The sequence below is a fragment of the Armigeres subalbatus genome, chromosome 1 (assembly GCF_024139115.2).
Source record: "Armigeres subalbatus isolate Guangzhou_Male chromosome 1, GZ_Asu_2, whole genome shotgun sequence".
Classification (NCBI taxonomy): Eukaryota; Metazoa; Arthropoda; class Insecta; order Diptera; family Culicidae; genus Armigeres; species Armigeres subalbatus.
The window spans coordinates 54,004,818-54,020,339 of record NC_085139.1 but is presented as its reverse complement, the minus strand read 5'-3'; the positions used below and the strand labels follow the sequence as shown (position 1 = coordinate 54,020,339).

Genomic DNA, 15,522 nt, shown 5'->3' with positions numbered 1-15,522 from the left:
AACATGAAGCTGGCTACCATGTTTGGCTCAAATTTTCACACCTCTCGCTTCTTTATGAGCACTAATTGCCATCATAAACAAGCTCGACTTCTGGGGTAGCGAACAAACAGTTAACCATTTGGCGTGAGTCAATTGTCGTTAGACAATGATATTCAATCGTTACTTTACTGGGCCGTAAAAGCTGAAAATTAAATAAACGTGGTCTCTACATGGTGCACTTGATTTTGCTGTGGCGTAGAAGTCGTAAAATTCTGGAACAGAAGTGTGGAATAAAAAAGCATATCCTCGAGTCGTAAATATAATGAATTATTGAGTAAAACTGATTCGACAAAATGTTAACTACAAAAAATAAAGATAGCGCCACTATTTCATTATTACTATGATAAAGATCAGTGCACCGTAGCGGAGTAATGTTATTGGAGTAATCATTTTCACAATGTGTGGCAAAAAACCACCGATATATGAAGGATTATCGAACCAGCTTCAAAGCATCGGTATTCGATAATTGATGTGTAATTTTGAACTTCGGTGCACTGAAGCACAAAGAAAAGCCTACAAAGCAAACAGATCGTCTGCTGAAAATGAAAACTAATCGGCGACGTTACACGATGATGATTGTGGGAACATAATTTTATCGCACGCGCCCCCGCCCCGATGAAACAGTTTTATTTACTTTCTCGATTGAAGAAGCAATATTTACCACTGTAAACACTGATCCGTTAGCGGATCAGTGAACAATATGTCGTGACGCTCATTGATTGGGGACAATCTTGGCGTCATTCGACATTTTTCCTTTTCATCGTGATTCGTTCAATGTGGCCAGACTTTACGTATGAACAATGATAGCACTTCGCCTTTTTTTTATTTATTTTTGAGACTAACGTGATTAATGATTTATGATTTCTCTTACTTTTATTTGCAGATGGATTTATTAACTAGCGTGTACGGGGGATGGCGGTACCTCATGGACGAATTGTCAGATCCCCGGACAAATGAATGGCCACTCATGAGCTCACCATTCCCAACCATTGCCATTAGTCTCACATACGCTTATTTAGTAAAGGTGAGTTCTTGCGGTCAGCAAGCCTTGTTGCGGAATTCTTATATTTTATTCAGATTCTCATCCATTACCATCCAACCATAAATCGATAAGTCTAAATTAGCTTTGCAATTATTTCAATTTACATTCCTGTTTTCTATGCAACTTCAATTTGAAACGGATTTAATTTGGTTCTCGATTGAATTCCTTACAACATAACGAGTCATGATTAATGACATTTGCAATACTTTCCGAATATACGGAGGCATCAGTCTCAACAGAGAAGTAATAGACATTTATATAGATAAAACTTGCTTTGCAGTAAACGCGTGAGAGCCGAATAAGTGTCAAATGACATTATTGTCATGACATTCCGTGACATTTTTTAAATTTCGTCCTCATTCCTCACACTTTGTATTTAGAACAATGATCTGTTTGACAAAGTTCTAGGCTCCTTCAAGCATTAATAATTTCAAATTGTAAATAACATTTTTTCTCAATCCCATGAAAGATTTTTGACATTTCCCATCACCGGTCAAACACGATGTAAGCAATAGATGACGGTAGTGACTTTTAGATAATGTCCTTCTTCGTGGACTGTACCGTGGATCTAACAATGTGACGGTCAATATAGTAACGATCAGAGTAGATTAATGATCCTTAATTAACTCACTATCATTAATATACTTACTCTCCTCAAGACCTCACCGTGTTCCTCTACCTGTTCAAGTCAAGGTAGACCTTTGTCTTAGTATCTGATGAGGTACATTGACACCCACTTGACCCATAAGGGCTGCCATCTCGACATGAAAAAAAACACATCTAGAGCGGAGTGATAATCGCAATTACCCTTGCTGCTATAAATTTTACACGGCAATCCGTTTGCTAGCCCGGCATTCAATCTTTGCGCCGACGTCAACTAACAAGCCACGGCATCCATACGACCACAGGCAGTGAACAATCATATGTGCAAGGTTAAGTGAAAGGATCTGTCAGGCCGGTGGTAAATTCCATTCGATGGCGATGATGCTGCAGCAGAAAAATTGTAGGCCATAACATGCAACTTGTGCCCAAGCTTCGAGTTCAAGACGCCGAGTTCAATGTCAGCTAGCGCTACACCATTGGTGGGATGGTTCTCGTCGGGGAGACCAGTGTAAAGTGCATTGATTGGCGAACATGACGCAGACCCATATAGAACGCGGAATAAGAACGTCAAGTTATTTCTCATAGCTATATAATTTGTTATAGCAGGCCCAAGGAATGTAAAATAACAACATTGCCAATGACAACAACATTATCCTCTCTTGTAAATGTTGGGACAAACTCAACTCGCAATAAGCGTTTGTCCCAAACTGCAACAAAATAGGACAATGATCGCCTGCCACACATTTTGAGATGTAGTCGGTTTCCGATGATGTTTTTGGTTAAATTATTATCAGTTATCATAGATTAGACATAAACTTAACCATCTGTTGACATTATTTGCGTTTTACTTCTGAAATATACAAGTTATCGCAGTTTGTAAAGTTCACAACAATTACCTCTCCATGTTTGTTGCAAATAAAATGGAACGCAACAATGTCTTTATCCTCTGCAGATGGGGACAAAGAGTTATCGCTATTCTCTTTTGTCGCTTGTTTTTTGCATTTTTCAGCAACAATTACATTCCTTGAGCAGGCCGTGCATATTAGAAAATGTTTATTTCGTTCAACTTATCAATAATTACTAGTGAATATATAGAAAAGATGTTTTTATGACCATTCTCCCCTATCCCGTAGCTTTTACTCGTCAACAACGATGATGCGCTTTGTTAGTTTCTTTTTTGGGGAAGTAGATTCAAGGATCGTTTCTGAACGAAAAGCTTCCTTATTGCAATCCGAACCGAAGAGAGAGAAAGAACATTCAACCACTTCGCACGATACCGCCCATGTAGATGATGATCTTCATGGGACAGTTACCTCGGTTCCAAACAAAAAAATACCCACGAAGTATTTCCTTTAACCTTGCCCTTGCCACGAGTTCATTGTAGTGGCAACAGCCTTGTGTTGTGATGCCGAGTTTTCACACCCGGCTCCCCGACAACATGGAAAGCGGTTGCCATCTGAATGGCGGTGTCTTATGAGCGTGGTTTCGTCTCTAATTAAATTATTTGCCTCAGTGGTGGCAGCCGCTGCCCGGACTTAGCGTATCCGGAATTTTGATCTTGACAGCAGTTAGCGTGAAAAAATAAACGTGTTTTGGGGCATACATGGCGGAACTGATCCGATGTTAATGCCGGAAAATTCAACAAAAAAGTTTAATTAACCTTGATTGAAGGTTAATACGAACGTCTAAATTAGTGCACGTGGAGGCATATAAGTATCTTTTTTTTCTTCGAAACTGCAGATTGACCTTTCGGGACTCGCATGGTCCTGGATCACTCACGCAGTGCCGCCGCTCTTATGAACGACAAGCATGCTTTTTTTTCGAAGTCTTGCCAAGGATGTGATGGGGTTTGGCAGTTGGCTTTGTTAAACATCTATAAACAGCTGCTCCTACCACCAAAGCGATCGTGTGTCGCTCAAAGTGCACTAGTCCAGTCCGATGGCATTCCTGTTCACCACCGTCCGAGTGCCAACGTGTGGAACTCTAGCAAAACGGTGTAATATGGTCCTCCAGAAGTTTAAGTAGTTGGTGTCAGGCTATGCAAGCCAGCCATGTAAAACCTTTCGTTGTGGTTTGGATCGAGCATGTCTATCGTGCGAACAATTATGACGGTGTGGTCGATTATTCTATTGTTTTCTGTTTAAATTTATCATGCATAAGCTAGTTACTAGGGTGGTTCAAAAAATCGATTTTGCTCCTCAACGCTAATCCGATTCTACAGCATGTTCTGAGTGTCTTCCAAAAAATTAAGATCATTTGGATAAAAACTGATTTAGCACAAGCCGTTTCAAGTTTGCATGCAAATTAGTATGGGAAAATTTGTTTTTTCATTACAATGATTATGGCGCTCCCTCATTAAGCGCAGGGTAAAAGAAAACCTACATAGCGAAAAGGAATACTGGAGAGCTTTCACTCAACGAAAACGGCATCTAAATTAATCGTTTCAATTATTAGTAATCGATTTCAATACAGGTTGCGAATCTTTAGTCATGATTGTTAAACTTCTTTGAGGTACACAGATACAAATTTGTTGTGATTTTAAATGTATTTTCATGCACGTATTTGGAGCATGCAAATAAACGTAACATTCAATCTATCTCACTATTTTTTTGAATCGAAATAAATTTAAACGGTGCTTACATAAACTTAATTGAATATCAAATTTTAATTCGTTTGATTCGCAATTTTACACGACTTTGAATTTAAAAAAAAATTTGCTGTGTACGTTAATTCCTCCAAGAATTTCTTCAGAAGTTATTATTCCCGCGGACATTATTTCAAGAATTCGTCCAAAATGTCTATCGGAAATTTCACCAGTATTACTGCAGAAAGTTCCTGAAGAAATTTTCTGAGAGTTGCTGAAGCAGTTCTGGGAGAAACTCTTGAAGTCATTCGTAAAGGAAATTCTGGAGTTATTGCCAGAAGAAAATCTGGAAAATTTGCCGATGTAAGAAGTTGCACAAGGTATCCTGTCCATTGTTTCCTATCGAAAATTTCCAAAATACAAATTTTTCATATTGGATTAATAAATGTTTAATCCAATTCCAATTCAATCCAATTACAATTAAATTTAACTCCAACTCTAAACAAATTCCAATCCATCATCACTACAATTCCAAAAACATTCCTTTTAAAACCTAATAAAACAATTACTTCATTACCAATCTTATTCCAATCCAGTTCCAACTCAAATCCAATCTAATTGCACTCCAATCCAATTTTAATTCAATTCCTTCTAAATTCCAATAAAATTCAGTTTCAATACAATTCTAATTCAAATCCTAATCTAATTTCGATTCAACTCCACAACAATTCAACTTCCAATCCAACCTTCATCTGAAATTCAACCAAAAACAAAATCCAATCATGTTCAAATTCAGTTTGTTGTACCAACTGTTCGTCAGACGGTTGTACATACTGAACTGGTAGGACTAACTTGGGGGCGGGATCAAAGCTGTACAGCATGTAATGTAGCGTACATACGATCTAACACGTTGGACCAATACATGCATTCATCTCTTAGACTAGGTGTTCCGTGTTTTCTTTTATATCTATGGTTAGGATTTTTCCTCTGGTTGAAATAAACCATTTAGAAAGCAAATGCTTTGGTTGCTGTTTTATTTGACGCTACATACCAGTCAAGCAGTTTGACGAACATTATATTATATTTATATTATATTTATATTATATTTATATTATATTTATATTATATTTATATTATATTTATATTATATTTATATTATATTTATATTATATTTATATCTTCTATATATAAAAATGAAATGGTCTGTGTTCGTATTCGCTAACTCGAAAACGGCTGGATGGATTTTCTTCATTTCTTCAGCAGATATATTCGTTACCGTTTCCGACGGGTTTATATGATATTTCCGCATACAAAAATTACGTGTAATGTTGTACAAATCGTTCAAAACTAATATTAGGATTCGTATGGCATCTCAGGTATGGCAATTTCACATGGGCATTTTCGCATACTACGCAGGACAACGTCTGCCGGGTCGACTAGTATATTATATTTTTTGATGGTTGATGCTCAAGTTGGCGCTTCGGTCGTTCGTGTGTGATACTGTTGGTCGAACAAATTGATTGTTCGTGCCGCTGTTGGTAAAACTTGAATGGATGTTTGAATAAACGAGAGGTGGAATCAATGTTGGTCAAACTGCTTGACCGTGTGTACGTTCCATAAAGTTGTTCAAACAACCATTTGATGGCTTGCTTGTAAATAAACGAAGCGGTTTCATTTTGGTTTGAGCTGTCGGAGCAAAGTTTGCCGAACATGTTTTAGCGTTTGTAGTAAAGTCGCACAAACCCCCATTTATTTTTTGTTTACATTGGATGCTTTATGGTGTTAATCTTCTTAAAGCCCGCAGTCCACTGTTTACCATAATGACAAATATTTGTCAAGTTTATCCGGAAATCTATGAAAACGATTAGAAATCGACATGGGTATCAGGCTGACTTGACAAATAGCTTAAGTTTTGACGTACGTTTACGTACGGTTGGTGAATAATTGTTTACGTGTTGCTCACCTTGTACTGTAAGGCCATCGTACACACCAAAAAATTCTCAATTTTATAAGGGACGCAATCCTTTATGCTGACGTAATCAACCGAGATGCATATCCCATCATAACATAATATTGTGTCATATTTGCTTCAGACACCCAAAACAATATATTTGCAGTATCATTCTGTCATCAAATACCGAATGCTATCCATTAAACGCTTCTCATTACCAAATGACATAAATTTACAGTAAGAATGACTGAAATCCAAAGCGCCCCGAAACAAACAAAGTGACCCATGAATACAAAATTCTTTACGTACCAGCTGAGCACTGTTTTCGTTTCTCCCTTTTCACCTTCAGCGCAGTTGCAAGGAACAAGCAGTGGATGGGCTGATGTTTCCGCATATTCGTGAAATTGTAGAACATGTTAAGCTTCGATTTCACTTCTTCCAAGCAGCAGGAATGGTAGAGTGGTATCGAACGGGACTTCCTCTCATAAGATCTGGTGTTAGATTCACATGCTAGGCCTTACCATTTTTGCTACATACACTAGTTTTTTTGGCAGTGTATAATTTAGGTTACACATTCTCAGAGCCTTGTAAAAATTAATTTGAACGCAATAATGCGTCTTTTGGTTCGCTTGCATATGTCGGTCTTAAATGACATAATGTTATATGACTTTTTCGTAGTGTGTACTTAAGAAAGATGCAGAGAACTCTACGACCTCTCATAGGTGCCACGGGAGGTTTTGGGATTGTGTGGAAGGTTATAACAGTAGGAATCGTTTTTGGTAGAACGTGAAAACACAGAAAGAACTAAAATAGAAATACAAAGCAGGAAAGGAACGAGCCTGGAATTGAACCCACGACCTCCTGCTTATAAGGCAGAAGCGGTAATCACTAGACCACCGAGCTCGTTCCCCCTCGAATTATTATTTTTGGGCAAAAAAAAATCCTTGTAAAAATACACAGGATGCTGTTTTCACACGATTTACATTTTCTCAATTCTACGTTCATTCTAAAGTTCGTATATTTTTACCGCCTGATTTTTCTTTGAATTATTCAGGATTTTTTGGAACATGTTGCATAGGTTTTTGATGGTAAATTGAAGCCACACGATAAAAAATACGACCGAAAAAAATCGTGTAAAAAACAGAATTCTGTGAACTTGTACCGGCATGACTGGTCGCAGTTTTCCGAAAAAGAAAAAAGTGGGCAAAACAATTATGGCGAAAATACTAATTCTAACCCTGTATGAGAAACATAACATTTTTGGTGCCTATACTCATCTGATTTGTTTGAAACAAGTTGCGTTCGACGTGATATTTTACAATAACCTACAACGAATGAGAAAATCAGGACCTATCTACCTATCAGTTATATTTGAGATTTTATTATATATTTATTAACCCTTTTGAACGCACGAGAAAGGCATCATCACCGGTAGATGAAAAAATTTAAAAATTTCTCATTATTTCTGGATCAAAATATAATACTATCTTCGATCCTCCATATATTTGATGACATCAATATAAATTATGTAACATAATCGATTGTGAAGCCCGGGAAAGGAAAAACAATCAATTGGAGAAAATATCCGCTCCGTCAATGTAGAAGAGTGTTGCTACTTTAATTACCAGCAAACGTAACTGGAGTTACATTGTCCAGAACCTAAGAGCACGTATGATACTTACAGTTGGTTGTCGAGAATAGTTCGACACCTTTTACTTGTCATCTTGCGATTCGAAGTGCAGCATCAATCGATTCTCCAGAAAAGTAGACAGACAAAAGTATAGATAGTATAAGTTTTAAGAGATCGCAACAAACTTTGAACGAACGTGGTTGTATATAGTATATACAACCACGTTCGTTCAAAGTTTGTTGCGATCTCTTAAAAGTTAGTGTTTAGGAGGAAAAGTGTGCAATAGGGGCAAGTGTGCCACCCAGAATTTATTTAGTCTTCTTCTTCTTCTTCTTCTTCTTCTTCTTCTTCTTCTTGGCATTACATTCCGATACTGGGACAGAGCCGCCTCGCAGCTTAGTGTTCATAAAGCACTTCCACAGTTATTAACTGCGAGGTTTCTAAGCCAGGTTACCATTTTTGCATTCGTATATCATGAGGCTAGAACGATGATACTTTTATGCCCAGGGAAGTCGAGGCAATTTCCAATCCGAAAATTGCCTAGACCGGCACCGGGAATCGAACCCAGCGACCCTCAGCATGGTCTTGCTTTGAAGCCGCGCGTCTTACCGCACGGCTAAGGAGGGCCCACAAGTCTCGAGTCGAGTCAAGGGCTCGAGTCGAGTCAAGTACGAGACACTGAAGACGACCTTACTGTTGAGGTTGAAATACGTAACTGTCAAGATACAATTAAGTGGTGGATATTTTTGCTATAATGAAATGTGTTAATGTCTGTCTTAAGAGGAATTATAGATATGCAAATATTTGTATTTTCTCTGATAGTCAAGCGGCACTCAAAGCATTGAGTAGCTTTAAATGTACGTCAAAACTTGTCTGGGAATGCATTCTTTCATTGCGAAAGGTGTGCCAAGAGAACTCCGTAAACCTATACTGGGTTCCGGGACACTGTGGCATTGAAGGTAATGAAAAGGCAGTCGAGCTTGCGAAACAAGGTTCAAACATATAGTTCATTGGCCCAGAACCTTTCTGTGGTATATCATACTGTACCGTAAATGGAATTGAAATCCTGGGAAGCACAAAGGTTAATGACCAACTGGATGGTCGCCAAAAAGTTTGCTCAATCAAAGAGAATTATAATTCCAAATGTTTCAATAACCAACAAGCTTTTGGAGCTCAATAAGAAGGCTTTTTGTACCTTAACTGGCCTAATAACCGGACACTGCCCGAGTAGATATCATTTGAAAAATATTGGCCACGTTCAGAATGATATCTGTCGTTTCTGTAACATGGAACGTGAAACTCCGGAACATCTGCTTTGCAGAAAAAGCTGCATGTATCCGCAAGTAGGCCCCACCAAAGCGACCGTGTGCCGCTCAAAGCGCACAAGCCCAAGTCCCGGTGTTAGGTGGGACGCTAAGCAGCCCTGACACGACGGCCCTCCAACGAGACAGGAGGTTTGCGCAGGCCCAATACGCCGCCTGGAAAACCAATATAAGAGATAATGCAACTCGATATAATCGGCAACGACCTAGGCGACGAATAAAGGATCACGATTGGAAGCTTGGAACATGGAACTGCAAGTCGCTAGGTTTCGCAGGCTGCAACATGATGATCTACGATGAATTACATCCCCGCAATTTCGACGTCGTGGCGCTGCAGGAGATTTGCTGGACAGGACAGAAAGTGTGGAAAAGCGGGCATCGAGCGGCTACCTTCTACCAAAGCTAAGGCATTACCAACGAGCTGGCAACCGGCTTCATAGTGCTGGGTAAGATGCGCCATTGTGTGATTGGGTGGCAGCCAATCAACGCAAACTGATGATAAAAGGCCGTTTCTTCAACTATAGCATCATCAACGTGCACTGCCCACACGAAGGGAGCTGCAGCAGACATGGATGCCCACTGCGGGACGTCAAAAACGTCATCGGTGACATGAACGCACAGGTAGGAAGGGAGGAAATGTATAGACCGGTCATCGGACCGGTTGTTCTGCACACAGTATCGAATGGCAACGGCCAACGATGGATAAACTTCGCAGCCTCCCGCGGAATGGTAGTCCGAAGCACCTTCTTTCCCCGCAAAAATATCCACAAGGCCACATGGAGATCACCTAACCAAGAAACGGAAAACCAAATCGACCACGTTCTAATCGACGGTAAATTCTTCTCCGACATCACGAACGTCCGCACTTACCGCAGTGCGAATATTGAATCCGACCACTTCCTCGTTGCAGTATGCCTGCGCTCAAAACTCTCGACGGTGTACAACACGCGTCGAAGTCGGACGCCGCGGCTTAACATTGGGTGGCTACAAGACGGTAGACTAGCCCAAGAATACGCGCAGCAGCTGGAAGTGGCACTCCCAACGGAAGAGCAGCTAGGCGCAGCGTCTCTTGAAGATGGCTGGAGAGATATTCGATCCGCCATTGATAGCACCGCAACCGCTGCACTTGGCACGGTATCCCCGGATCAGAGAAACGACTGGTATGACGTCGAATGTGAGCAGTTAGTAGAAGAGAAGAATGTAGCATGCGCGAGATTGCTGCAACACCACACGAGGGCGAACGAGGCACGATATAAACAGGCGCGGAACAGACAAAACTCGATTTTCCGGAGGAAAAAGCGTCAGCAGGAAGATCGAGACCGTGAAGAGACGGAGCAACTGTACCGCACTAATAACACACGAAAGTTCTATGAGAAGTTGAACCGTTCACGTAAGGGCCACGTGCCACAGCCTGATATGTGTATAGACATAAACGGGAACCTTCTTACCAACGAGCGTGAGGTGATCCAAAGGTGGCGGCAGCACTACAAAGAACACCTGAATGGCGATGTGGCAGACGAAGATGGCGGTATGGTGATGGACCTAGGAGAACGCGCGCAGGACATAATTCTACCGGCTCCGGATCTCCAGGAAATCCAGGAGGAGATTGGCCGGCTGAAGAACAACAAAGCCCCTGGGGTTGACCAACTACCCGGAGAGCTATTTAAACACGGTGGTGAGGCACTGTCTAGAGCGCTGCACTGGGTCATTACCAAGAGGAGGAGGAAGTTTTGCCGTAGAAGTGGATGGAAGGTGTCGTGTGTCCCATCTACAAAAAGGGCGATAAGCTGGATTGTAGCAACTACCGCGCAATCACATTGCTGTACGCGGCCTACAAGGTACTCTCTCAAATTTTATGCCGTCGACTAGCACCAATTGCAAGGGAGTTCGTGGGGCAGTACCAGGCGGGTTTTATGGGCGAACGCTCCACCACGGACCAGGTGATCGCCATTCGCCAAGTACTGCAGAAATGCCGCGAATACAACGTGCCCACACATCATCTATTCATCGACTTCAAAGCCACATATGATACAATCGATCGGGACCAGCTATGGCAGCTAATGCACAAACACGGATTTTCAGATAAACTGACACAGTTGATCAAAGCGACGCTGGATCGGGTGATGTGCGTAGTTCGCAGAGGGTTACGGCAAGGTGATGGTCTTTCGTGTCTGCTATTCAACATCGCTTTGGAAGGGCAGGGATTAACACGAGTGGTACAATTTTCAATAAGTCCGTCCAGCTATTTGGCTTCGCCGACGACATAGATATTATGGCACGTAACTTTGAGAAGATGGAGGAAGCCTACATCAGACTGAAGAGGGAAGCCAAGCGGATCGGACTAGTCATCAACACGTCGAAGACGAAGTACATGATAAGAAGAGGTTCAATAGAAGACAATGTGAGCCACCCACCGCGAGTTTGCATCGGTGGTGACGAAATCGAGGTGGTAGAAGAATTTGTGTACTTGGGCTCACTGGTGACTGTCGAAAATGATACCAGCAGATAAATTCGGAAACGCATAGTGGCTGGAAATCGTACGTACTTTGGACTCCGCAAGACGCTCCTATCGAATAGAGTTCGCCGCCGTACCAAACTGACAATCTACAAAACGCTCATTAGACCGGTAGTCCTCTACAGACACGAGACCTGGACGATGCTCGTGGAGGACCAACGCGCACTCGGAGTTTTCGAAAGGAAAGTGCTGCGTACCATCTATGGTGGGGTGCAGATGGCGGACGGTACGAGGAGGAAGCGAATGAACCAAGAGTTGCATGAGCTGCTGGGAGAACCATCTATCGTTCACACCGTGAAAATCGGACGACTGCGGTTGGCCGGGCACGTAGGCAGAATGTCGGACAATAACCCAGTGAAAATGGTTCTCTACAACGATCCAACGGGCGCAAGAAGGCGAGGTGCGCATCGGGCAAAGTGGATCGATCAGGTGGAAGATGACTTGCGGACCCTCCGTAGACCGCGTGGTTGGCGACGTGTAGTCATGGACCGAGCCGAATTGAGAAAACTCTTATATACCGCACAGGCCACTTCGGCCTTAGTCTGAATAAATGAAATGCCAAAAGTTCAACTCAATGGACGCAATGGTCCTACGCCCCAAAAAAATATACCCAGTTTCAAAGTTATATTATTACAATTATTAGTTTTAATTGTCATGAAACAATAAAAATCCTAGAATAATCCACCTAGCAGTGATGATGCTTTTCTCATGCATTGAAGAAGGTAAAGAGGTGACAATCACTTAAGAAAGGTCCAAAATAGCACTTTCGGATATAATTTTCACCATCAATTAACATATCTAGGAACTTTTTTCAAATGGGCGTAATTGATTCTGACCTTGATTTTTGGAACGGCGATTGTGCTCTTAATTCAAACTATTTTGGTCAACTAATGTACTCAACAGAAAGAATAGATTGCGGACTATCCGGTAGTAACGTCAGTTGAACGAAATTTGGTGAATAGACAGAGTATGAGTCGATTCAAATTTCAAGGTCAAATACAGTTAGGCCTATTTGAAAAAAGTTCCTAGATATATTGCATTCATTTATATACATCGCAGGAAAAAAATGTTTTTTTAATTTCGTTTGTTTTTCTCAATGAGGGGTCCCTATGAAAATATACGATTATTTGTCAACAACTTCGGAAGGCGGTTAGATACGCTCAAAAAACAAACAAAACTAATAAAACTTATTATTCCAATAAATTATGTCTAAATAATTCGAAGAAAATGCATAAAAACGGCATTAAAATAAGTTTGTTGATATGTTTGTTGATAACCTCAGTGATATTGAACGATTTGTCAATAAAAAGAAGGTGCCCATAATTCAGCAGCGTTTCAGGAAAGTGATGAAAAAAAACTTTCGAGCTGAAATGGTTATTGAACCACAAAATAGACTAAATTTACCGTAGGAATACGCATTAGAACTCACTTTTTTCAATTCAATACTACTTACTACTACTTTATGACACTTTGAAAAAGGTCAAACAAAACTTACGTGTTGATTTTCGTATAGAAAACAATTGATTTGTTCATAGTTCAAAGTATGAATGTCTATCTAGTTTGGTATGCTGCACAAAAAATCATGTTTCGATAGCAAATAAATGATAGATGTCAGAATGACTGTATCTGCTTTCTGTCAAAAGATACGTGGGGGTGCCCACAACCGAACCACTTCGCCTAGTTGTTTATAGCGATTAACCAGTGGAAAACAATATTATCCAAGTGGTCGTCTGCCCCATTTGGGTGGCGCTCTTGCCCCATTGCCAAAAAACTCGTTATTTATAATCCTTTTTATAACACTTCAGAAAAAACTTTTTTGTATTTATTTTTTTCCTGGGATCCAATCATTGATAAACATTTAAGTGTAAATTTGTGTTGAAAGCATCCACACAGGCATAAAGTACGGGTGCTAGTCAAATAAAAAATGGAATTGGAAACCTCTCAAAGTTGCAATTTGTAATTTTGAAAGTAATGTCCCAGTTCATGGGATAAAATTAAATTTTCATAATCCAGTATATAATAGACTTTATAATTCTGCTCTCTCAGTTTTCCGGCAATCGGAATTATTCCAATCAATTTCATAGTATAATCGATAATCTTGCCGTAAATGGATAACAATCCAGATCAATGTAAATAATATCTCAACTTCCAGCAAGTAAGCTGATTTACAAAAACTACATATGGCGGCATATAGATCAACATTGTCATGTAGATCTTCAATCACTTTTACAAATATAAATAGATACATGTACCCAATCATCATAAACTAAATAGGTAAAATGTTTAACTGAAACCCGCCCGACCGTGGCTGCTATTTCCGTCATTAAACATGTCAGTAAATGAGTACATCATCGTATTCATACATTTGCGTGATCACTGTACTGTGTTACCGTTTGTCTTTATTTTTGCTTTCCGATCTTGATCGGATGGCTTTTTCGATTCGGTTCGTGGCTTAAAACCATTTGAGTCATGTTTTCATTGCCAGCTCAACCATTCGATGGTCAAGGTTTGATCGGTCGTAATCAGTGCAGATTCAACGCGACCATTAGTTGAAATATCATCCAACGATCTAAAGAACGTTTTATAAAGTCGGTTCTATGATGTCTATCACCGCTGTAATGATAGTAATTATGGTGGTCAACTAGGTGGTCTAAACCAAGTCCGTTTTTTAATGTTTTCACGCAATGTTTTAAATTGCAAGCGGCTTTTGATTACAAGATACGATTCAAAAAACCAGGGTTCAACACCATTTCATTTTTGAAAAACTACAAATCGCTTACCTACTGCTTTGGTAAATGCATAACTGACCTTCACATATAATCAGCTACACGCGCTGCAGATAACCTCTTACGGCATTCAATCATCGCATCACCTGCTGCCACACCCATGAATGTCAACTCATAACTCACCTTTCTTTCGTTCACCTTTTCTCTCTTTAAAAAAAAACAGGTCCTCGGTCCCCGATTGATGGAAAACCGCAAACCGTTTCAGCTACGCAAAGTACTCATCGTATACAATGCAATCCAGGTGGTCTTCAGCACATGGCTTTTCTATGAGGTAGGTCGTGGTCCGGCTCGCAGTTTGCACGGTACGGATCATCATCGGTGCCCTTGAAATCGCAGAATATGCAACTCGTATTGAACCGGTTTTGCCGGATCTCGGTGGCTCTCACTATGTGTTCACTGATAAGTTATCGCTTTATTCTGTTTTTGACCTTTTAATTTTTTTTATTGTTTTGATTCCGATGATAGGCTTGCGTAGCAGGATGGACGGCAGGATACAGCATTCGATGCCAACCCGTTGATTACACCAGATCCGAAAAAGGACTTCGGGTAAGTTCCCATAGAAAATAAGATATTTTCACGTGAAATTCAAATTACACAAAAACAATTGGGGAAATTGATAGGAAATGTCCTTATTAGTATTATGTTCTATACCTGCTAAAACTGTCTCCCAGCGCATTAAGCTTTGTTCATCGTACTACAGTTTGCATCACGATCTTCGAAATGAGCAACTATATGAATGCAATTATAATTGTAAATACCAATTTAGGTAAGATTTCCCGTCGAATGAAACTTGAAGCATTCAATTGAAACATGTTTAAAGTTTAAAAGTGCACATTTTGCACAATTACAAACAGACACGTGAGTTGTTGCAATGTTGGATTATGGCACAAGTAGTACGATAACGCTTTATCGTGCTCACTATTTTAAAACAGCTGTGATGCTTCAGACCGGAACATATTTCCAGTTTGATATCAATTTCAGTTTCATTTACTGAGTTTAAGTAGTTAATGATATCTTGAAAAAAAAACCAGATTAATCCACCTAGCGTTG

The 15,522-nt window shown here is 40.2% G+C and overlaps 1 protein-coding gene across 2 annotated transcripts in view; it reads left to right on the top strand.

Moving 5' to 3' along the window:
- The window catches only part of LOC134225685 (elongation of very long chain fatty acids protein 7), a 226,774-nt gene that overhangs the window by 191,227 nt on the left and 20,025 nt on the right, over positions 1-15,522 (top strand). For both annotated transcript variants that reach the window (XM_062705961.1, XM_062705969.1), the window contains 3 exons: positions 923-1,063; positions 14,636-14,743; positions 14,938-15,018. In XM_062705961.1, coding sequence (XP_062561945.1) covers positions 923-1,063; positions 14,636-14,743; positions 14,938-15,018 — 330 coding nt within the window. The remainder of the gene's footprint in view (positions 1-922; positions 1,064-14,635; positions 14,744-14,937; positions 15,019-15,522) is intronic.